The sequence below is a fragment of the Scyliorhinus torazame genome, chromosome 2, assembly GCF_047496885.1.
Source record: "Scyliorhinus torazame isolate Kashiwa2021f chromosome 2, sScyTor2.1, whole genome shotgun sequence".
Classification (NCBI taxonomy): Eukaryota; Metazoa; Chordata; class Chondrichthyes; order Carcharhiniformes; family Scyliorhinidae; genus Scyliorhinus; species Scyliorhinus torazame.
The window spans coordinates 175845553-175869575 of record NC_092708.1 but is presented as its reverse complement, the minus strand read 5'-3'; the positions used below and the strand labels follow the sequence as shown (position 1 = coordinate 175869575).

The window sequence follows — 24023 nt, the reverse complement described above, 5'->3', positions numbered from 1 at the left end:
GAGATGCATCACCAAACAGGTCTGTTGCCTTTATATCTTATAGAGTGTAGCTGCTTTTCAAACCCATGCTTGGTGAGATCTAACCACTTGTTGACTGATCTCTTCTACTGTTTGCTGTCTGACAATGGGCCTTGATATTATAATTCATTTCTCAATAATAAAATTAACTGGTCAGGTTGTTCTAGGTAACTTGAATCAGAAAATAAGTCTTTTTATGCCCTTAAACAATGGTATCAGGATCACTCCGAGCAAACCTGATTAGTCACACTGCTGGATAAGTAACTAACAAGGATGCTGTCATGGGAATTGTCCTTTCTAATCAAACTCAGCATTGTTTTTAAAATCGTTTTTATTGCTTTCTGCTTTCTTAAGATAATTTTATCTAACTACTTGACCTATCCATGTTGATACTGATAGAAATAAGACAAGTGATTGGATCCCAATTTCAAATAGGAACATAAATAGATTACTTGGATTATGCATGGTGTACAGATGGAAACAGGCCATTTGGCCCAACCATCCATTCTGGTGTTTATGCTCTACTTGATCCTCCTACCATCTTTTCTCATCTTAACCTGTCATTGTAACCCTGGATTTCCTTCTGCCTCACATGTTCGTTTCACCTTAGATTTATCAATACTATTCAATTGAACAACCCCCTGTGGCAACATTGTCTCTGCCACATCCTCTGGATTCAATAGGAAATTTATTGCACAAACACTAGTGTCCTTCCTGAAGCTAGCTCCACAAGTGCTTGGAAAAAAATCATCTTTGATGGATGGGACACTGTCTGGATGGCTGAAAATTGTCTCTTCCACGAGGACCTGTCTCCCTCACTTTCAAATGTTCAAGGGGAGGACAAAGAAAATGCTTCAAAGTTTTTCTTGAAGAATGACAATATTGACATTTGTGACAGAGAGGAGCTTTCCACCAATCATTTCGAATGGATGCAACCTGTCTGCCAAAGTACATCATGCTTTGTGATGAAGCCCCATGTGAACTAAACATCTGTGTATTGTGAATTGGCCTGCTCAGTCACATGAAGACCCATGACAGAAGCTCATGACCCGAGTCGACGCCATTCTCAAATTGGGGGACAGCCGATGATGTGGTAGTGAGTTCCACATTCTTACCACACTTTGGGTGGACATTCTTTTGAATTCCAATGGGATTTCTTGGGGACTATGTTATCTTGATGGCCTCTATTTACGCTCTCCCTTGTCTGTGTGTCCCGGCTATCAAACTTCCCATAAGTTTAGCCTTCTCTTTTAAAGCAGAAGGAGACCCAACCTCTCATTCATTTCCTCATATGTACATCAGCACATTCCTGCTATTAGCTTCTCTATACGCTCTCCAGTGCCTCTACATCCTTTGCATAACATGGTGACCAGAACAACACACAATGCACAATTGTAATTTAACAAAGATTCAGTTCAGATTTAATGTAATTTCACTGCTTTTTGATTCTATAGAAAACAAGATGACAAACTCTATGTGCATAGGCCTGTACTGAAAAGATTATTTTTGAAACCAGTTTGCAGTAGCGAATGATAAAATTTACCTTCTGTCCACGTGGACCCTGAGGACCTTTGTCACCTGCTTGCCCAGCACACTTACATGGAACATCACAGCACACCCTTTCTGCAATGTTGTCCTGTCAAGATATGAGTTTTAGCATTTAATTTGAAAATTGCAAAAGCACTTTGAAAAAAAGGATATTCAGAACAAAAAATTTGATCTTACAAGTTCTTCTGCTAGTTCATATTCTAAATCCAGCTGATTAATTGAAAGAGGTCTCCTGTATCTATATCCTCGCCCAAATTCCAACAATGAAACATCTTCAAAGCCAGTTAGTTTTTCCAAAGCCACAATGATCAGTGCATGTACACTACCTGTTAGATGTAGAGAACAACAGGAACAAAAGGGCATTAAAAAAAATTTAAACAGAGTAATCTTGCTTGCTTACACCTCGGGCAAGAACATCTGTTTAAGCTACAGGTGAAGTGATTTTCTGGTCAGTAAATTGAATTAAAGCTTTACTAACTTAAAAAAATTTAAAGTACCCAAATATTTTTTTCCCAATTAAGGGGCAATTTAGCGTGACCAATCCACCTAACCTGCACATCTTTTGGGTTGTGGGAGTGAGACCCATGCAGACACGGGGAGAATGTGCAAACTCTACACAGATAGTGACCCGGGGCAGGGATCGAACCCTGGTCTTCAGCACCATGAGGCAGCAGTGCTAACCACTGTGCCACCGTGCTGCGAAAATTACATTTTAATTTAATTTCTTCCAAAATTTCCCTTGCAGCTGAAGCACACCCATACAGCTGATGGGTCAGCTGGGGCCAGAAGGCACCTGGTGGGGTGGCCTGGGGAGAACACCTATTTGACCCACGTCCCTTAATTCACAGTGGACAGTCAGCAGTGTGTGCAACTGCATGGCTGTCTTGCCGGCTGAGGTGGGATAATTTTCCCCTGTTGTTGGCCGGGTAGGTGCAGGCGATGAAGATGAATATTTTGCCGCCGTTTTTTATTTCAGTGCCTACCGGTCTTTTTGCCGAAATGTTTCTTTAAGGAGGTGGATAGGTTAGTTTTGTCTGGGCAGGTAAGGTGACAAGGATTAGGAGAACGGTACTTTAGAGAGGGCGGCAGTCCAAACTTGTTGTACTATAACTGGGCGGCAAATGCGGAGAAGGTGCAGGGTTGGAGTAGGGAGACATCATAGGTTCAGGCAATTAGATGGGTGACTGCCAGGAGAGGCAGGCAGGTAAGGCAGGAGCCCCCTGTGGTTATTCCCCTCTCAAACAGGTATACCATTTTGGATACTGTTGGGGGGATAGCTTCTCAGGGGAAGATACCAGCAGCAGCCAGGCCTGCAGTACCACAACTGATTATGTTGTAGAGCAGGGTCGGGCGAAGTCCAAGCGAGTGATAGTAGTAGGAGACTCGATAGTCAGGGGCACAGACAGGGGTTTCTGTGGCCGCAAACGGGACTCTAGGTTGGTGTGGTGCCTCCCTGGTGCCAGGGTCCTGGATGTCTCTAAATGGCTACAGGGCATTCTGAAACAGGAGGGTAAAGAGACAGATGTCATTGTCCACATTGGTACGAATGACATGGGCAGAAAGAAGGAAGAGGTCCTGCTGACGATTTCGAGTTCTTTTTGCCCTCAGTCTGGTCTCAGTAAAATTATCAAGTCGGATTTGTAAGTAAAAAACTATTTTATTCCAAGCAGCTTGCAAGCTAGACTCATTCTGATAACACAGGACACCAACACCGTTCCTGAGATTCCCAGAGCAAGTGAGAAACAAAGGGACAAAGCATCTCGTTTTCATATACATTCATGTAGCATCAAGTTTCACATACACACGACCAAATAAGGCAACGGTGGCAAATGCAAAGCTCCCATAGGCTTTCCCTCACATTCCTTAACCCTGAGGCCCCTTTCACCAGTATCTCCTGCAACAAAGATATGGTCCCAGTGGCTACCCATCCCCCTCTTCCTGCCTTGAATCCCACTTGCAGGTTGCACATTTTCCCCAGCATAAACTAGGGGCGTCATTCTCCGACCCCCCGCCGGGTCGGAGAATGGCCGTTGGCCGCCGTGAATCCCGCCCCCGCCCCCGCCGAAGTCTCCGAAGGGAGAAAAGTCGGCGGGGCGTTAATGGCGCCGCTGCCGCGGAGAATGTCACGGGTCTGCGCAAGGCAGCCGATTTTCGGCCTGCCGATATTCTCCCTTCCGGATGGGCCGAAGTCCCGTCGACGTGATGACCGTTCACGTCGACGTCAATCAAACCTCCTTTTCATCGGCGTGACCCGGTGCTCCAGGCTCACGCCGACCAGCGAGGAGGTGAGTGACGGCCTGGGGGGTTGGCTCTGGGCAGGAAATGGCGTGGCCGCAGACTGATTGCCTGAGGAGAGGTGTGTCTCGGCTTGTGTGTGTGTGCGGCGGGGGGGGGAGGGGGGGGGGGTGGTTAGAGTAGGCTGGGCTCCGGGGGAGTGCCGGGAGGGGGTCCGTGCTGGGGTGGAGGTTGGGGGTTGGGGAGGGGTTCCGTGCCGGGGTGGAGGTTGGGGGGGGGGTCCGTGCTGGGGTGGAGGTTGGGGGTTGGGGAGGGGGTCCGTGCCGGGGTGGAGGTTGGGGGGGGGTCCGTGCCGGGGTGGAGGTTGGGGAGGGGGTCCGTGCCGGGGTGGAGGTTGGGGGGGGGTCCGTGCCGGGGTGGAGGTTGGGGAGGGGGTCCGTGCCGGGGTGGAGGTTGGGGAGGGGGTCCGTGCCGGGGTGGAGGTTGGGGGTTGTGGAGGGGGTCCGTGCCGGGGTGGAGGTTGGGGGGGGGGGTCCGTGCTGGGGTGGAGGTTGGGGGTTGGGGAGGGGGTCCGTGCCGGGGTGGAGGTTGGGGGGGGGTCCGTGCCGGGGTGGAGGTTGGGGAGGGGGTCCGTGCCGGGGTGGAGGTTGGGGAGGGGGTCCGTGCCGGGGTGGAGGTTGGGGGTTGTGGAGGGGGTCCGTGCCGGGGTGGAGGTTGGGGGGGGGGGTCCGTGCTGGGGTGGAGGTTGGGGGTTGGGGAGGGGGTCCGTGCCGGGGTGGAGGTTGGGGGGGGGTCCGTGCCGGGGTGGAGGTTGGGGGGGGGTCCGTGCCGGGGTGGAGGTTGGGGAGGGGGTCCGTGCCGGGGTGGAGGTTGGGGAGGGGGTCCGTGCCGGGGTGGAGGTTGGGGGTTGTGGAGGGGGTCCGTGCCGGGGTGGAGGTTGGGGGGGGGGGTCCGTGCTGGGGTGGAGGTTGGGGCGGGGGGGGGTCCGTGCCGGAGTGGGTGATGGGAGGGCAAATGAGTTGGTCCACCTGGCCAGGTGCCAGCCTTCAACAGTTGGACCCATGCGGTCCATGCCACCTGGCTGGGGGGAGGAGGGGATATGGGCAATGATGACATGTCGTCGTTCCCCTCCCCCCCACCAGGTCGTCATGTTTTCAGATCATCCAGCGATGTTGGCCGCCGTGGTGGCAGCCGCTCATGTCTATGTTGCCCTGGATGAGGAGGAGGAGGAGGAGGAGGAGGAGGAGGAGCGTGCCAGAGAGGCGGCGCAGGCTGCCGCAGAGGGGCAGGCGGCAGCCGCCCAGGCTGGAGGGACACCTGACCGACAGGACGAGGAGGGGGAGGAGGACGTCGCGGTGTTGTCGCGGTCATCCATCCCCGGCATGTACGAGGGACGCCATCCCCGGCTGAGGGGCTGGTTGCTGGGCGACAGGGGCTACCCATTGCGATCGTGGCTGATGACGCCTATACGGAGGCCACGCAATGAGGCGGAGAACCGCTACAATGATGCCCATGTAGCGACAAGGGGAGTGATCGAGAGGTGCTTTGGCGTGCTGAAGATGCGTTTCAGGTGCCTGGACCTCTCTGGGGGCGCCCTCCAGTATCGGTCAGATAGGGTCGGCCGCATCATTGTGGTGTGCTGCGTCCTGCACAACATAGCCCAGCAGAGGGGCGATGTGCCGCAGGCAGAGGAGGGCGGAGTGGAGGAGCAGCAGGAAGAGGCCCAGTCCTCCCCAGATGAGGGGGATGGGGGCAATGGTCAGGGCAGACGGGGTAGACACAGGCGGGTGGCTGTCCACCGTTACCGGCTGGCCCAGCGGGCACGGGACAGACTGATAGACGCCCGCTTCACTGACTAGATGGGCGTGGGAATCGGGTAGTATGGCCACAGACCGCACACCATGACAACAGCCGACCACCCACACCCCCCACCCATCCATCCACCCAGCACCATCACCCCCCTCCCCAACCCCACACACCCCACCCGCATGCACACCACCCCCCCACTCCCAATTGCCGATCCACCGGCGGCACAACGGGCCGGGCTCACCCAGTTGCGGGTGGACGCGTGTCTATCGCAGGCCATGGAGAATGATGACAGCCCGCCTCCGATGAGCTCCTGGCTCTACATCGTTGGACTATGTCTGACCCATGGCCACAGTACCACCATCCACCCGGACCATCCCTGCATGCGGCTGTGACACTGCAGCGCACGGTCCCGTCCTCTGCCCGGGGGATGTTGATGGCGGCCCAGGGGGAAGGGGGCAGACTCACCTGGGGCTGAGGTAAGACCACCCCTCACACACACACTTGCGCTCAACGTACATGACACCCCCGCACACTTTGGACAGAGCACAAAGGCAGCTTCGGTAGGTGTAACATTGACTTTAATAACCAAAGGAGTTCATGCACGTGCCCTAGCGCCTAAAACTCATCTGTGCCCTGCACCCGTGCCAACTTACTCAGTGTCTAATTGTTTGGCCTTACGGGCCCTTTGACTACGTCTACGTGGTTCCCCAGACGGTACAGCAGAACTGGAGGTGGACTCCTGTGATTCCTGCCCTCTGACACTGGATCCCTTTGGCGGCCGTTTCCTGGGGCGTCCTGGCCTAGATGGGCCAGGCTGCGGCCCGGGCGACTGGGATGGCGAGCTGCCAGCCTGTCCTGCCCGTTGCCCACCCGATGCACCTGGGACGGAAGGGGGGGAGTCCGAGGTGTCGCGGTGTACCGGGACCTCCCCTACAGAGGGAGCCGGGACGGACCACACCACCTCCTCCTCCCTCGGGGTGCCCGATGGCCCCCAGGCCTCTACATGGGTGGGGGATGCGAATGGACTGGCCATCCGACGCGCCCCCGACATCTGGCGCTGCCAGTCCTGGAGGCCCGTGCTGGTATCGACAGGGGTCTGCAGGTTTGCAGCCATGGAGCCCAGGGGGTTGTCGAACCCTGTCTGCGACAGTGCGACGCCAGCTCGCACATGGCCACTGGCGCCGATGCCCTCAGCGATGGCCTGCTGAGACTGGACCATGGCCTGCAGAGACTGGGCCATGGCCTGCAGAGACTGGGCTATGGCCTGCTGAGACTGGGCCATGGCCTGCTGAGACTGGGCTATGGCGTTGAGCGCCTCTGCCATCTGGCGCTGGCACTGGCTCATGGCCTCCTGTGAGAGGGCAGCCATTTCCTGGGCCACAGACGCCGCCTGCACGGAAGGCCCCAGGCCTCGCAAACCGTTCCCCATGTCTGACACCGTCGCACCCATTGCCTCCACCGCGGACGCCACCCGTGCGGTGTCAGCCTGGGTGGCACGCATGACCGGGACCACTCCCAGCTCCTGGACGCGGGTGGACTCCTCCACCTGCGACCGCAGCCGCCGCAAGCCACCCGTCACCCTCTTCGCTCGTCTCCGTGTCGGTGGTTGCATCGGATCTATGTGTGGGTGTGGTAACTGCAGGAACCCGGGATCCATCTGGGCGGCAGATGTTCGCTTGGCCTGGGCTGCCCTCCGACCGCCCGGTCCCTCTGCTGCTCCTACCTCCACCTGCTGTACCGGGACGGCTGTGTTGTGCGCACCAGTGAGTGTACCAGACGCCTCATCACTAAAGTGCCCAACCGTGGTGAGTGTTTCTGCGATGGTGGAGGGTGTTGGTGACAGCAGTGGCGTTGTGTCGTGCTCTTCGTCCCACTCTGAGTCCATGGCACTTTGGGGTGGGGGTTCGTCTCCACCCATCCACTCTGAGTCACTGTCCGGTATTTCGTCTTCCCGGGTAGGGGTGTCCTGGGTAGTGCTGTCCCGGGTAGTGCTGTCCCGGGTAGTGGTGTCCCGGGTAGGGGTGTCCCGGGTAGGGGTGTCCTGGATAGTGGTGTCCTGGGTAGTGGTGTCCTGGCTCGGATGTGACGGGGGCCTGTGGCTGCCCCCCTCATCGCTGGGTGGTCGCTCCCGCACGTGACGGGGGTGTCGTCTCCCTGTTGCTCCAGGTCTCTCCGTCTCCCGTGGTCTCCGAGGGGCATCCTGCGGGCGTCGCATGCTGGAGGGTTCGGGTCTCTCCGTCTCCCGTGGTCTCCGAGGGGCATCCTGCGGGTGTCGCATGCTGGAGGGTGCGGGTCTCTCCGTCTCCCGTGGTCTCCGAGGGGCATCCTGCGGGCGTCGCATGCTGGAGGGTTCGGGTCTCTCCGTCTCCCGTGGTCTCCGAGGGGCATCCTGCGGGTGTCGCATGCTGGAGGGTGCGGGTCTCTCCGTCTCCCGTGGTCTCGGAGGGGCATCCTGCGGGCGGTCTGCATCTGCGGGGATGGGTGCCTGGACGTTTGGTCCTGCGATACACAATGAAGCATGCATGGTTAGACATCAGGCAGTGATCAGGTGATACGGGAGAGGGGGATATAGGGGAGGGGGATATGGGGACGGGCTGTTGGTGGCTCACTTGCTCGTGGGGCCCCGACCTCTGCATCAGCAACCTCCCGGTCGTCAGGTCCGCCAGCCAGTTCCAGGGCCCTTTCCTCGTGTACGGTCAGTGGCCTCTCATCAGCGGGCCCTCCTCCAGTCCTCACATGCTCCCTATTGTTGTGTGCGCGCTTCTCCTGGGGGGGGGGGTGGTGGCAGGGGTAAAAGGCAACAGTGTTAGGCAGGTATATGAATGCACACCATCGGTTGCGCGTGCATTGCAGAGGTTAAGGTTAGGGCTGGATTCACTTGGGGATATGGGGGAGGGGGGATATGGGGGAGGGGGGATATGGGGGATATGGGGGAGGGGGGATATGGGGGATATGGGGAGGGGGGATATGGGGGATATGGGGGAGGGGGGAATATGGGGGATATGTGGGAGGGGGGATATGGGGAGGGGGGATATGGGGAGGGGGTATATGGGGGATATGGGGGAGGGGGGGATATGGGGGAGGGGGGATATGGGGGATATGGGGAGGGGGGATATGGGGGATATGGGGGAGGGGGGGATATGGGGGAGGGGGGATATGGGGGATATGGGGGAGGGGGGATATGGGGGATATGGGGGAGGGGGGGATATGGGGGAGGGGGGATATGGGGGAGGGGGGATATGTGGGAGGGGGGATATGGGGGAGGGGGGGATATGGGGGAGGGGGATATGGGGGATATGGGGGAGGGGGGGATATGGGGGAGGGGGGGATATGGGGGAGGGGGGGATTTGGGGGAGAGGGGATATGGGGATATGGGGGACGCTCACCCTGCCTGCTCTGACGAGGTCATTCACCTTCTTGTGGCACTGGGTGCCTGTCCGTGGTGTCAGGGCCACAGCGGTGACGGCCTCTGCCACCTCCCTCCACAGACGCCGGCTGTGGCGTGGGGCAACTCTGCGGCCGTGCCCGGGATACAGGGCGTCCCTCCTCTGCTCCACCGCATCCAGGAGCGCCTCCACATCGCGTGACTCGAACCTCGGGGCTGAGCGACGGCCAGCCATCAAGTCGGGTGTTGCGGTCGGCTGTTCCGGTCGGGTGGGGGGGAGCTGCGCGGCCTTATGAGCCGTCACGCCATGCAGCGCGTATGACGCTGCACGGCGTGAACCACTGCGCAAGCGCGGATCCCGTTACGTCGCTGCTAGCCCATTTCGGGCCGCAGACTATCGGCCCATTTTTATGACGTGACGCAAGTGGGATTTGCGCCGTTTTTTGCGCCGATCGGCGGAGTTTCCGCCGATAACGGAGAATTTCGCCCTAGATATCTTTATAAAGTCCGCTAACCTAACACCTTATTCTACTGCAGTAAGATTTTACTCCTAACTTGGCTGAACTACCCATCATGCCTTTCTGTTCATTTCCTCACTGCAAAGACAATTCAGGGAGTTAGATCAGGAGCTAAAAGGCAGTACCTCTCGGGTAGTAATCTCAGGATTACTCCCCGTGCCACGTGCTAGTGAGGCTTGGAGCAGGGAGATAGTACAGTTGAACATGTGGCTAAGGGGCTGGTGTACAGGGAGGGCTTTAGATATATGGATCACTGGGATGTCTTCTGGGGAAGGTGGGACCTGTACAAGAAGGATGGGTTGCACCTGAATGGAAGGGCACCAATATCCTGGACATGAGGTTTGGTAGTGCTGTTCTGGAGTGTTTAAACTAGTGTGGTGGGGGATGGGAACTGGAACAGCGGGCCAGTAAGTATAGAAACTGGGGGAAAAAGTGAGACTGAGATAAACACAGCGCAGAGTAAGAGCAGGAAGAGGGAAGCCACAGGGTTCAGCGAGCCTGTAGGTCTGGAGTGCGTTTGCTTCAATGCAAGAAGTATAACAGGTAAGACAGATGAACTGGGAGCCTAGATAACTGCATGGAACTATGATGTAATTGCAAATACGGAGACATGGTTAAAGAAGGGACAGGACTGACAATTTAACATTCCGGGATATCGTTGTTTTAGACGGGACAGAAGGGGAAACAAAAGAGATGGGGGAGTTGCATTGCTGATTAGGGAGCAGGTCACAGCAGTGTTGAGGGAGGATACATTGGAGGGATCTTGCAGTGAGGCATTATTGGTGTAGCTCAGGATTAAAAAGGGTGGAATCACAATGTTGGGAGTGTCCTACAGACTTCCCAACAGCCCGCAGGAGACAGAGGAGGAGTTGTGTAGTCAGGTACTGAAAAGGTGTGAAAAAACAAGGGGCAGAATTCTCTGATAATGGGGCTAAGCGTTGATGCCGTCATCAACGCCGGAGCATTTTACGACGGCGTCACCTGGCCCCTAGGAGCAGCGATCCTGCGCCGCACAGGGAGCCAGCACAGCACTGGAGCGCTTCACGCAGCTCCAGCTGCCGATACGGGTGCCAGCACGGCCGGCGCAAGTCCACGCTTGCGCGTGGGTTGCCTTCTCCGCACCTGCCCCCGGGCAACATGGCGGAGCCCTACAGGGGCCCGGTGCGGAGGAACATTGGCCTGCCCCGGATTAGCCCGCCCGCAGATCGGTAGGCCCCGATCACAGGCCTGGCCACCGTGGAGGCCCCCCCTGGAGTTGGATTCCCCCTCCCCACATCAGGACAGCCCCCACAACATGAACGGCGAGGCCCCACTGGGTAGGACCACACGCGAACGACACCGGCGGGACTCGGGCCATCGAGTGGGGAGAATCGCCGGGGGTGGGAGCCGCGTTGAGTGGATCCCGACCAGCACCGTGCCACGCCAGCGTCATTGTCACCGATTCTCCGGTCACCGGAGACTCGGCTGCCCGGCGTCGGAGCGGCGTCGCGGGATTCGCACCCCCCAGTGATTCTCCGACCCGGCGCGGGGTCGGAGAATCCCGCCTAGGGTAGTTGTGAAGGGGGACTTTAACTTCCCCCATATTGACTGGGAATCCCTTACAGCCAGGGGCCCGGATGGAGAGTAATTTGTTAGATGTGTCCAGGAGGGCTTTTTGATACAGTATGTTGACAATCCAACCATGGTGGGAGCCATACTAGACTTGGTATTGGAAAATGAGCGAGGTCAGGTGATTGACATTTCAATGGGGGAGCATTTTGGGCTTAGCAACCATAATTCCATAACATTTTGAGTAGTCATGGATAAGGACAAGAATGGCCCATGGGTGAGGGTGCTTAATTGGGTGAGGGCCAATTAGATCCAAATTAGACAGGAACTGGGGAATGTGGATTGGGAGCGGCCGCTTGGGGGCAAATCCACATCTGACATGTGGGAGGCTTTTAAAGGCCATTTGATTTAAGCGCAGGACAGGCATGTCCCGTCAAAAATGAAAGATAGAAATGGCAGAATTCGAGAACCATGGATGACAAGGGAAATTGTAAGCTTAGTCAAAAGGAAAAAGAAAGATTACGGTAAGTCTAGGCATCTAAAAACTGACAAAACCCTTGAGGAGTACAGTGTAAGTAGGAAGGAACTTAAACGTGGAATTAGGAAATGTCTTCAGCAAACAGCTTCAAGGAGAATCCTAAGGCTTTTTATGCATGTATTAGGAGAAAGAGGGTAACAACAGAAAGAGTAGGACCACTCAAGGACAATGGAGGGAAATTATGCGTGGAACCACAGGAAGTGGGTGAAATGCTGAATGCGTACTTTGTATCGATGTTCACCAAGGAGACGGACATGACGGATGTTGAGGTCAGGGATAGGTGTGTGAACGCTCTTGAGAATGTCAATATATCAAAGGAGGAAATGTTGAGTCTCCTAAATTGCATTAAGGTAGACAAGTCCCCGGGGCCGGATGGGATCTCTACCAAGTTACTACGGAGGCAAATGGGAGAAATAGCTGTGGCCTTAACAGGTATCTTCACATCTTCTTTGAACACAGGTGAGGTTCCAGAGGACTGGAGAATAACCAATGCTGTTACTTTGTTTAAAAAAGGAAGCAGGGATAATCCAGCAAATTATAGGCCGATGAGCCTGACATCAGTGGTGGGAAGCTTTTGGAAAAGATACCGAGGGACAGGATATATGCACATTTGGAGGAACATGGACTAGTTAGTGACAGGCAGAATGCTTTTGTATGGTGACGGTCATGTGTCACCCAACTTAATTGAGTTTTTTTAAGAGGTGACAAAGAAAATTGATGAGGGAAGGGCTGTGGATGTAGTTTATATGGACTTCAGTAAGACGCTTGACAAGATCTTACATGGTAGACTGGTACAAAAACTAAAATCACATGGGATTCGGGGTGGGCTGTCTAGATGCATACAGAACTGGCTTGGTTATGGAAGACATAGAGTAGCAGCGGAAGGGTGTTTTTCTGAATGGAGATCTGTAGCTAGTGGTGTTCCGCAGGGATCAGTGCTGGGGCCTCTGTTGTTTGTAGTATATATAAATGATCTGAAGAAAAATTTTGGTGGTCTGATTAGCAAGTTTGCAGATGACACAAAGATTGGAGGAGTTGCTGATAGTGCCTAGGACTTTCAGAGGATACAACAGGATATAGATAGTTTGGAGACTTGGGCACAGAAATGGCAGTTGGAGTTTAATCCGGACAAATGCGAGGTGATACATTTTGGAGGATCAAATCTCGGTATGAATTATACATTAAATGGTAGAACCCTTAGGAACATCAACATACAGAGGGATCTTGGCGTGCACAGTTCCTTAAAACTGGCAGCACAGCTGGCCAAGGTGATTAAGAAGTCACATGGCATGCTGGCCTTCATCAGCCGGGGCATTGAGTACAGGAGTTGGGAAATCATGTTACAGCTATATAAAACCTTGGTTAGGCCGCATTTGGAGTATTGCGTGCAGTTCTGGTCACCACATTATCAGAACGGCAAGGCAGCTTTGGAGAGAGTGCAAAGAAGGTTCACCAGGATGTTGCCTGGTCTCGAGGGTTGGTTATGAGGAGAGGTTTAATAAACTAGGTTTTATTTCACAGGAAAGATGGAGGCTGAAGGGAGACCTGATATAGGTCTACAAAATTATGAGAGGCATAGATAGGTTGGATAGTCAGAGGCTTTTTCAAAGAGTGGAAGTGTCAATTATAAGGGGGCACAGGTTCAAGGTGAGAGGGTGAAAGTATAAGAGAGATGTGTGTGGTAAGCTTTTCACACAGAGCGTGGTGGGTGCCTGGAACGCACTGCCAGAGGATGTGGTGGAAGCAGGCACATTATCAACATTTAAGAGGCATCTGGATAGGTCCATGAATAGGGGGGAAATAGAAGGAAATGGACTGAGTAAGGGAAGGAGGTTTTTTTTTTAACTTAGGGCGTCATGATCGACACAGGCTTGGGCGGGCCAAAGGGCCTGCTTATGTGCTGTATTTTTCTTTGTTCTTTCTTATTCAAGTTGACTCCGGACAGTGATTGTGCAGTCAACAGCCAAAAACAAATACATGCGGCAAAACGCAAGAATATGTTTTCTTTTGTTTTAACTAAAGTGGATGAGCATTGATGGTGTCTAGTTTTGTACCAAACAAAATCTTTAATGGGAAGAAACATGCTAAAATGTGTCACAAAGGTGAACATGTTTGCTTTGATATACCTTCACTCCGTAGCTTTTCAGCCTGTCTTTTTAACTGAGAAAAGTTGTCATCTATGCCATCGGTGAAATGGATAATAACCTTCAAAGCAAAAGCAAAAATAAATTGCCATAAATATGAATTGAACAATGCTGTGAAAAAAAAATCAATTTTGAATTTGTCTTACTTTGTATTTCTGTACTGCGAGAACCAAATTTACAAGGAAGTAATACCCTGAATCACACTAAGCAACCTGTTGACAGAAGCTATCAAGTTCGTATTAGGAAAGGTTTCCTCAAAGTGTAAGCTTGTTTCGGTCCACATGACAAGAGATGGCCTCATTGCCTATAGTGTGGTACTGCACACTTCAAATATGAATGCAGTGATACCTTAAACATTGCAGGGGCCAATCAGAATCTCTTGGTCCAAAAAGAAAATGCTGGAAAATCTCAGCAGGTCTGGCAGCATCTGTCGGGAGAGAAAAGAGCTAACGTTTCGAGTCCAGATGGCCCTTTGACGTTACTGAATTTGCTTTTATCCAGAATCTCTTGGTGCTTCCTAATTATTCCTGAATCCTTTGACAAGAGGGGACTTCGTTAATTGATTAGAGTACCCAGTGACTGATTGCAGAGTAGATAAAAATTACTTTTCAGAGAAAGAAAGAGATAGAGGTAAAAGAAGCAGTCAGAGTGTGTGCTGGTAACACAGCTGACTGCTGAAAAGCTGCTTTTGGTACATGGCCAAAAGAGTAAAGCCAGTAAGAGCTAAGGGAAAAGTGATCAGTTGTTTTTGGGCCGATTTGTTTTTCGACACATTGAGGTGCATCTTTATTATTTTTATTCTCTCAAGCATGTAAGGAATTATGGGCTGGATTCTTCGTCCCACAACACCCAAGTATGTTTCCCGATGGGACAGAGTATCGGGCGTCGGGGGAAAATCGGGATCGGCACTCGCTACAATGCTTCGACCCCCACCCCCGCTGCCATTGGGATCGAGGTTCACTACGGTAGCCAGCGGGAGGATGTAAATTAATCAATTTAGTGGACCAGGCATGAGAGTCCCCGGCCCCTATGATTCTCTGGTTCCCTGGGCCGGGAATCACTTGAAAGTGGATCACTTCTGCTGTTTACCAACGTAGCCCTGACGTGGTGGACCTCGCAGTGGACCAAGGGGAGTTGCCTCCAAGGTCGATCCAAAGGCCACCCTCACCTCCCACAATACACTACCTGTCCACCGCTCCTCTACCAGGCTCCGCACCCCTCCGGAAGTCCTTAATAGGGAAACACCCCTCAGGGACCCCCACGAATAGGGAGGCCCCCCCCACCCTAAGGGACTCCATTAGTAGGCAGAACCCCCTCCGCTTCCCGGGTCCGCCCTATCCGAAGGAATCCCCACAGGAACACCCTAACTAAAGGGACCCACCCCCAGAAAAGAGACCCCTGTCTGGAAGCTAGAGAGCAGTCCAGACAGAGGCAGTGAAAAGAATTACAGCTGTAACACTTACCTGAAGGCTCCATGTGTCCATTCCTTGAAGGAGAACAGCTGTGACCTGTGTTTCAACCCCGCAGATCCATTAGCTTTCAAGTAGTGGGCTGTGGTTGACAGCTTCCATAAATGTGCTGCAGCCTTAATTCATTCATCTCTATTCATGGATCAGTGACTCTCAGTGGTGAAACCCCAATATTTATAAACATTGACCACATCAGAGAGAGACAAGTGCATTTCAATCACGCACTGAAGTGATTGGAATGCACTTAGTGCTCAGAATGCACTTACCTCTCTTTGATGTGGTCAATATTTGTAAACACTGGGGCTTCAGAGCCACCATTTATTGTCTAGACTCAGGTCACAGCTATTCTCCTTAGAGAAATGGACATGTGAAGTTTCCAGTTTAGTGTTACAGCTGTCATTTATTACCTCTGTGGGGGTCCCTTCAGTTAGGGCGGCTCTGTGGGTGGTCCCTTTAGTTAGGAGGTTCCTGGGGAGGTCTCTATTACAGCGGTCTATGGGGGTGGGGCTGGTTGGGTTACCCGTGCACATGGGGGAAGAGGGGCACAAGGGCAATCCAGGGGTGGGGGCTGCTTTGTGGTGATGGTGCATAGCAAGGGATACAGAATTTCTTCCCACTTTACACTCCCAGGAGGTTCATAAATCAGTCACAATTCTCTTCCGGCGGGAAAATATAGGGCAGGATTCTCCGTTCCCCGATGCTGATTTTGTAATCGGTGATCGGGCGGAGAATCACTTTTTACGATGGAATCGGGGGCGGCGCCTGTTTTCGGATGCTCCGCCCCCTCCAAAACAGCATCATCAAGGAGCGTGCCGCACGCCGTTGGGATGGCCTCAGAGCGTCACCTGAGGCCCTCCTCCGATGCTCCACCCCGATGGACCGAGTTCCCGACCGCGCGGGGGACGTGTGGTCTGTGGTTGGGAACCTGGTGTGGCGGCTGTGGACTGTGTCCAGCGCCACCATAATCAGGCAGGAGACGTGCTGTTGGCCAGGGGGGCTTCGGCGAGGGCCGGGGGAACTGGTGGGGGGTTGTCAGGGGGTGGTGAGGGGCTGCCCAGGGGGGGCACTATCTGGCAGGTCAGGTCCACGCACGGCCGTGCCATGTTGTACACCGTGACCACTGCAGGTCTTTGCTGTGCGCATGCGCGGCCACGGACCCGGCAATTCTCTGGCCGTGTTTGTCGTGGAGGCCGGGCATTTTACCTGGCACGGCTGCAAGCCCTTCACCAGTCTGAGGATCGGTGCTGGGGCGCCGCCGAGTTTTCTGAAGTAGAATGCCACGGATCCTCCGGACATTGTCTGGAAATCGGAGAATCCAGCCCATCGTCTCCCAAATGGACAATTCACCCCTGTATTTTGTTTGAAAGATGCGTTTATTTGCATATTTTAGGTTTATATTCATCAGTTTGAAGCTTGTGGCTTGAGTTGGTAAGAGTCCTTTATCCACTCTGCCATCTGAAAAGAGAATAGGATTCACACGCAAATACTTGATATGTTCCAGTAGTTATGTTGAGTAAGGGTTCTCTGAATCACAATATCATCTATCCAGATATTGGACAGAAAAGATGGACTCCAAATCATGTGAATAGAGGTCCGCTTATGGGAGTGACCAATTAAAATGAACCCCCAAAAAATCTCGATTAAAAACACAGATAACGATGATTCAAATTTAAAAAAGCAAGCAACGACGCTAACTCTTAACAGTGCTCTTTTGCCACCAATCAATTATGATTTTTTACTTAAAAACAAACAGCCCAGAATGAAAAACGTACCTTAACACGCTCAGAACCACCAGCTTTAAAAGTGCGCTTGTATGCATCTAAAGTTCCTGCATTCAAGACATATGGACCGAGATTTCTTAGATCGTTGAATTGAGTCATTATTTCGGGATGATAGTCCACCAAATCAATGACTTGGCTTTGTCCACGTTGATTAAAGACGGTGACCCCAATTCTTACATTGGGCGACTGTGAGCCTGTGCAGCTTATTGTCCGCAACTGTGAAATTCTCTGTAAAATATCTCCTGCCTTGGACTGGAAACCTCTATGAGTTGCAAAAACATCATTTCCTAATCCAACTCTACTGACATCAAAGCCAAGTAAAACATCAACATTGCATCCTGTGGGGAATGAAAAAAACATTTTCATTTTTAGTCAATAGTACTTAAATAGACGGTTGACAGGTACCATTAAGCATCTAACTATATTATGCAGCCGAGGTGCATAACATCATCCCAAACCTTATGGATCTTCCACTATAGCTGAAAAAATATTTACAATGTGAACTGTTTTAATAGCATCAGAAATGAAATATCCCTCTGTGTGAAAATTCTGATAATTGCCTAATGCGGTTAGCTATATGATTTAATTGCATGTAAAAATCTCCAACATTTTCTGCCAATATGGTTACATTTTTGTGTACAATCTGGTCGCCACATTATAGGAAGGATGCGATTGCACTGGAGGGGCGACGAGCCGATTCACCAGGGTTTTGTCTGGGACGCAACATTTAAGTTATGAAGGAAGGTTGGTTAGACCTGGGTTGTTTTCTCTGGAGCAGAGAAGACTGAGGGGTGGCCTGACCAAGGTTTACAAAATTACTAGGTGCATGGACAGGGTGGATAGGAGCAGCTGTTCCCTGAGTTAAAGAGTCAGTTAAGAGGGGACACAAGTTCAAAGTGAGGGGCTGGAGGTTTAGGGGGGGATTTGAGAATATTTTTTTAAAAATCCAGACAGTAGTGACGGTCTGGAATGCACTGCCTGGGAGGGTAGAGGCGGGTTGCCTTTAAAGAGTACCTGGATGAGCACTTGGCATGTCATAACATTCAAGGCTATGGGCCAAGTGCTGGCAAATGGGATCAGGTTGGCAGGTCAGGTGTTTTGTTCACATGTTGATGCAGACCTGATGGGCCGAAGAGCCTCTTCTGCACTGTATTATTCTGTGATTATGACTGGGGCTATCGATAGGTTGTGGAATTGTGTCCTATATTGACATTTGACGAGTTTGCCATTAACTAAAAGTCAATCACTGAACAATCAGTGCTTGCCACAAAATTATCAGGCAGAATATTTTCCTCTTCGCAGGACTGCATATTCCGAAAGGCGAGTGGACGGGTTCCCAAGGTGAGAGCACAGAACACTGAGCCCATTTAAATGGAGTCTAGTGGAAGTCTGCTGAAGGCCAGGCTGCTAGAGAAACAGAGAGCAATGCAGCCACTATAAGCACCTGTGGAGCTTAAGCAAGGTTCATCTGCGTGTGGATTTGGGGGTTGGGAATGGTGGGGGCGTGGCGGGGGGGGGGGGGGGCGGGGGGAAGGGGGGTGGTGGAACATGTGCATTGCTTGCAAGGTTCCACCTGTGTCTAAAAATAGGGGCTAATTGCTCTTTTTAGTGCTCGGTTATAGGTGAACAGCTGCTGACACAGGGAGCTGACCACTGATCTCTGTCAGTGGGGAAATGTGTGGAGCCAACCTTGACACCTGGGCTTTAGAATTTTCATGCCACTCTGCTTCCCAAGACGACCTCTGCAAGGCTGATATGATTTTGACGATCTCGTCAATTTACTGAGCTTTCCCCATGCCCCTGATAAGAGTCTTTTGGCAATATTCTGATTCTTGCCTATCTCAAAATAAAGCATTATGAACACAAATGCACAACATTATTCTAATAATCCAGTTCATCTTCTGATCATAGAAATATGGAAGTTTACTAGACAGATGGAGTTAATTTGGTTCACCATATCTGTGCCAATTCTGTGGTCAGGCAGTCCAAGTTTGTGACTGGGGACGTTCCTGCTGCTCTCGTGATGCCAAGCCATGAAAAAGCACATAAGTGAGTTGAGACCTACCCCTCTCCCCTTGATAATAAACCAGAAGACGTTGGACAACTAGATTATCAAGAGTTGACATGAACTCTCTTTGGAAGGTACGTGAATAAACCAGTGTTCACCTGACTATTCGGCCTCCTGGGTCTTTATACTAACTCAGCACAGAGTAGGAATAAGAATCAAAACATACTGCTGAACAAGTGATACTCACAACCCAAGCCAACACCCAATGCTTAGTTATTCACTTGGATGTTTTAAATTTTATCTTAAGTTGTTACCTTTTATTATTTCTGCCACTTTCGGGCACAGGTCACCTTTAATGATATCAGTTGTGGCTAATAAGACTTGCTCGGTCAGTTCTGAAAGTTTGTTTATGTCACGTTCTCTGAAAGCTCCTGCTGATTCACTTGCGAGTTTGCTGCTCTCCTGTGAGTCTGCATCCTGCACTGCCAGAGTGAAGATTTTGATTCCAGCATTCTTTAGCTCCTGTGCAGCTGCTATTGCATCATCACTTGATTTGCCACCAATTATGAGGAAAGCAATTTGTGGGACCCCTTCTGCAATTCTACTCCCCGCTGATTTAACAAAATGGTTGTTTTTGACATGTCTCAAGGCTGCTCCTGTGTTTAATAATCTTCCTCCCTTGTACTGGATATTCTGAATAGCATCAAAGACATCATCGCTTGTTCGATGTGTATTGAAGAAAAATTCGTCACTCACATCGGAATTGTACTGGACAATTCCCACCTGGATCGCTTCGTCGCCCACAATGTTACCATCAACTACACTGGAAACAAACTGAGTAAGACTAGGAAAATTGTGTCTTCCGATGTTTATGGAGCCATCCAGGAGAAATACGATATCAGCTTTAGCCTGTGATGCAACTTGAGAAACAAATTGAGGAAATTAAAATATAGTAAATTAGAAATATGGTGAATGTTAAATAATAAACAATGTTGAATTTCAGGCTGTTCATAACTTGCTATAGATAATTTTAAATCATCACGCATTAAATTCACCTTCTCCCAGTTGCATTGAGTTTCTCTCCTATTACCTGACGTTGATGATTTTATACTTTTTTTTAAAAAATCTCTTTTATTGGCTTTTCTCATATTTATAAACAGTTGTTGTGTATATACATTACATTTTTCTTGCCCGCGCTAATTTACTTTATTTTACAGAGAGGTTTGTTTTGTCCTTCATTTAACTAACTCTATGTACATTTTGTTGCCCTCTGGATCGGTCTATGATACCCCCCCATTCCTCCCCCCCACCCTCCCCACCCCCGATTAGCTTCAGCACCCTTCCTCTTCCCTTGTGGTTTCCCCACCTTTCTTCTGCCCCCAGGTTGCACAGTCCTTTGGTTCCTCATCTTTTTTTCCCCTAGCTTACTCCTCATTACTGGCCTTGAACAGGTTTTGATCCAGGCCGGCGAACTGCCCCCAAGTATCCAGGAAGCCTTCCTCTGACCCTCGGATGGCGTACTTAATCTTCTGCAGGTGGAGAAGTTCCGAGAGGTCAGCGAGCCAGTCTGCAGCTTTGGGTGGTGGTGCCGATCGCCAGCCGAGCAGGATTCTCCGGCGTGCGATTAGGGAAGCGAAAGCGAGGGCGTTGGCCCTCTTCCCCATATGTAGCTCTGGCTGCTCTGATACCCCGAAGACTGCCACTGTTGGGCATGGTTTCACCCTCACCCCCAAAAGCTTGGACATTGCCTCGGAGAAGGCTGTCCAGAACCCAGCCAGCTTGGGACAAGCCCAAAACATGTGGGTGTGGTTGGCCGGGCCCTCTGGCACCGCTCGCATTTGTCCTCCACCTTCGGGAAGAACCTGCTCATTCGGGTTCTGGTCAGGTGCGCTCTGTGCACCACTTTGAGTTGCATTAGGCAGGAGGAGGTGGAGTGCGCCCTGTTCAGTGCTTCGCTCCAGAGTCCCCATCCTATCTCTGTCCCCAGTTCATCATCTCATTTTTGCCTGGTCTCGTCCAGTGGTGTTCGAGCTCTGTCCAGTAGCTGTCCATATATTTTCCCATATAGCCTCCCCTTCTCGCTGCTTCTGCCTATCAAGTCCTCCAGTAGTGTGTTTTCTGGGGCCCCGGGGTACCCTACTGTCTCTTTGCGGAAGAAGTGTTTTATTTGGTCTCAATTCCAGTCCTTTTGCTAGTTTCCACTTCCTCGTCAGTTCGTCCAGTGTCACCAGTCTGCGTCCTACATAGAAGTCCCCGACTGTCAGCGTGCCCCCGTCGCGCCTCCATCTTTTGAAGGTGGTATCTAGCATGGCTGGGGGGAATCTGTGATTGCCGCAGATGGGGGCCATGAGGGACATTTTGGTTATCCCGAAGTGCTGTCTAAACTGGGCCCACATTCTCAGTGTGGCCGCTACCACTGGGCTTGTTGTGTATCTTGCTGAGGAGGATGGGAGTGCTGCTGTAGCCAGGGTCCGGAGGGTCGTTCCTTTACAGGATGCCTCCTCCATTTGCACCCAATCTGTGTCGGGTTCTTGTACACATCCCCTCACTTCTTCTGCCGTTGCTGCCCAGTGGTAGTATTGTAAGTTCGGTAGAGCCAGGCCCCCTCTGACTTTTCCTCTTTGCCGTGCCAGTTTGGAAATTCTCGGGTTCATCTGTGGGAAGTGCACCCATCTCCAGCTCCTCAGAAACCACGTTAGGGAACTGGAGCTGGAGCTGGATGAACTTCGGATAATTCGGGAGGCAGAGGTGGTCATAGATAGAAGCTTAAGGGATGTAGTTACTCCGAAGAATAAAGATAGATGGGTGACGGTAAGAGGGGCTGGGAGGAAGCAGTCAGTACAGGGATCCACTGTGGTCGTTCCCCTCAGTAACAAGTATACCGCTTTGGATACTGTTGGGGGGGGTGACTTACCAGGGGTAAGCCATGGGGTGCAGGTCTCTGGCACAGAGTCTGTCCCTGTTGCTCAGAAGGGAAGGGGGGAGAGGAGCAGAGCATTAGTCATTGGAGACTCCATAGTTAGGGGGATAGATAGGAGATTCTGTGGGAACAAAAGAGACTCGTGCTTGGTGTGCTGCCTCCCAGGTGCCAGGGCGCGTGTCCACATCGGTACCAATGACATAGGTAGGAAAAGGGATAGGGATGTAAGGCAGGAATTCAGGGAGCTAGGGTGGAAACTTAGATCTAGGACAAACAGAGTTATTATCTCTGGGTTGTTACCCGTGCCACGTGATAGCGAGACAAGGAATAGGGAGAGAGAGGAGTTGAACACGTGGCTACAGGGATGGTGCAGGAGGGGGGGTTTCAGATTACTGGATAATTGGAGCTCATTCTGGGGTCGGTGGGACCTCTACAAACGGGATGTTCTACACCTCGACCAGAGGGGTACCAATATCCTGGGGGGGGGAAATTTGCTAATGCTCTTCGGGACGGTTTAAACTAGTTCAGCAGGGGCTTGGGAACCTGAATTGTAGCTCCAGTATACAGGAGGTTGAGAGTAGTGAGGTCATGAGTAAGGTTTGAAAGTTGCAGGAGTGTACCGGCAGGCAGGAAGGTGGTTTAAAGTGTGTCTTCTTCAATGCCAGGAGCATCCGGAATAAGGTGGGTGAACTTGCGGCATGGGTTGGTACCTGGGACTTCGATGTTGTGGCCATTTCGGAGACATGGATAGAGCAGGGACAGGAATGGTTGTTGCAGGTGCCGGGGTTTAGATATTTCAGTAAGCTCAGGGAAGGTGGTAAAAGAGGGGGAGGGATGGCATTGTTAGTCAAGGACAGTATTACGGTGGCAGAAAGGACGTTTGATGAGGACTCGTCTACTGAGGTAGTATGGGCTGAGGTTAGAAACAGGAAAGGAGAGGTCGCCCTGTTAGGGGTTTTCTATAGGCCTCCGAAAAGTTCCAGAGATGTAGAGGAAAGGATTGCAAAGATGATTCTGGATAGGAGCGAAAGCAACAGGGTAGTTGTTATGGGGGACTTTAACTTTCCAAATATTGACTGGAAACGCTAGTTCGAGTACTTTAGATGGGTCCGTTTTTGTCCAATGTGTGCAGGAGGGTTTCCTGACACAGCTTGTAGATCGGCCAATGAGAGGCGAGGCCGTATTGGATTTGGTACTGCGTAATGAACCAGGACAGATGTTAGATTTGGAGGGAGGTGAGCACTTTGGTGATCGTGACCACAATTCGATTACGTTTACTTTAGTGATGGAAAGGGATAGGTATATACCGCAGGGCAAGATTTATATCTGGGGGAAAGGCAATTATGATGCGATGAGGCAAGACTTAGGATGCATTGGATGGAGAGGAAAACTTCAGGGGATAGGCACAATGGAAATGTGGAGCTTGTTCAAGGAACAACTACTGCGTGTCCTTGATAAGTATGTACCTGTCAGGCAGGGAGGAAGTGGTCCAGCAAGGGAACCGTGGTTTACTAAGGCATTTGAAACACTTGTCAAGAGGAAGAAGGAGGCTTATGTAAAGATGAGACATGAAGGTTCAGTTAGGACGCTCGAGAGTTACAAGTTAGATAGGAAGGAGCTAAAGAGAGAGCTAAGAAGAGCCAAGAGGGGACATGAGAAGTCTTTGGCAGGTAGGATCAAGGATAACCCTAAAGCTTTCTATAGATATGTCAGGAATAAAAGAATGACTAGGGTAAGAGTAGGGCCAGTCAAGGACAGTAGTGGGAAGTTGTGCTTGGAGTCCGAGGAGATAGGAGAGGTGCTAAATGAATATTTTTCGTCAGTATTCACACAGGAAAAAGACAATGTTGTCGAGGAGAATACTGAGATTCAGGCTACTAGACTAGAAGGGCTTGAGGTTCATAAGGAGGAGGTGTTAACAATTCTGGAAAGTGTGAAAATAGATAAGTCCCCTGTGCCAGATGGGATTTATCCTAGGATTCTCTGGGAAGCTAGGGAGGAGATTGCTGAACCTTTGGCTTTGATCTTTAAGTAATCTTTGTCTACAGGAATAGCGCCAGAAGACTGGAGGATAGCAAATGTTGTCCCCTTGTTCAAGAAGG

The 24023-nt window shown here is 51.5% G+C and overlaps 1 protein-coding gene across 1 annotated transcript in view; it reads right to left on the bottom strand.

The window, feature by feature from the left end:
- LOC140393924 (collagen alpha-3(VI) chain-like) overlaps positions 1 to 24023 on the bottom strand; it is a 369822-nt gene that overhangs the window by 101928 nt on the left and 243871 nt on the right. The window contains exons 17-21 of the mRNA XM_072480566.1: positions 19316 to 19921; positions 16985 to 17331; positions 13726 to 13804; positions 1744 to 1892; positions 1562 to 1654 (exon numbers count right to left, since the gene is read on the bottom strand). Of these exons, the coding sequence (XP_072336667.1) occupies positions 1562 to 1654; positions 1744 to 1892; positions 13726 to 13804; positions 16985 to 17331; positions 19316 to 19921 (1274 nt within the window). The remainder of the gene's footprint in view (positions 1 to 1561; positions 1655 to 1743; positions 1893 to 13725; positions 13805 to 16984; positions 17332 to 19315; positions 19922 to 24023) is intronic.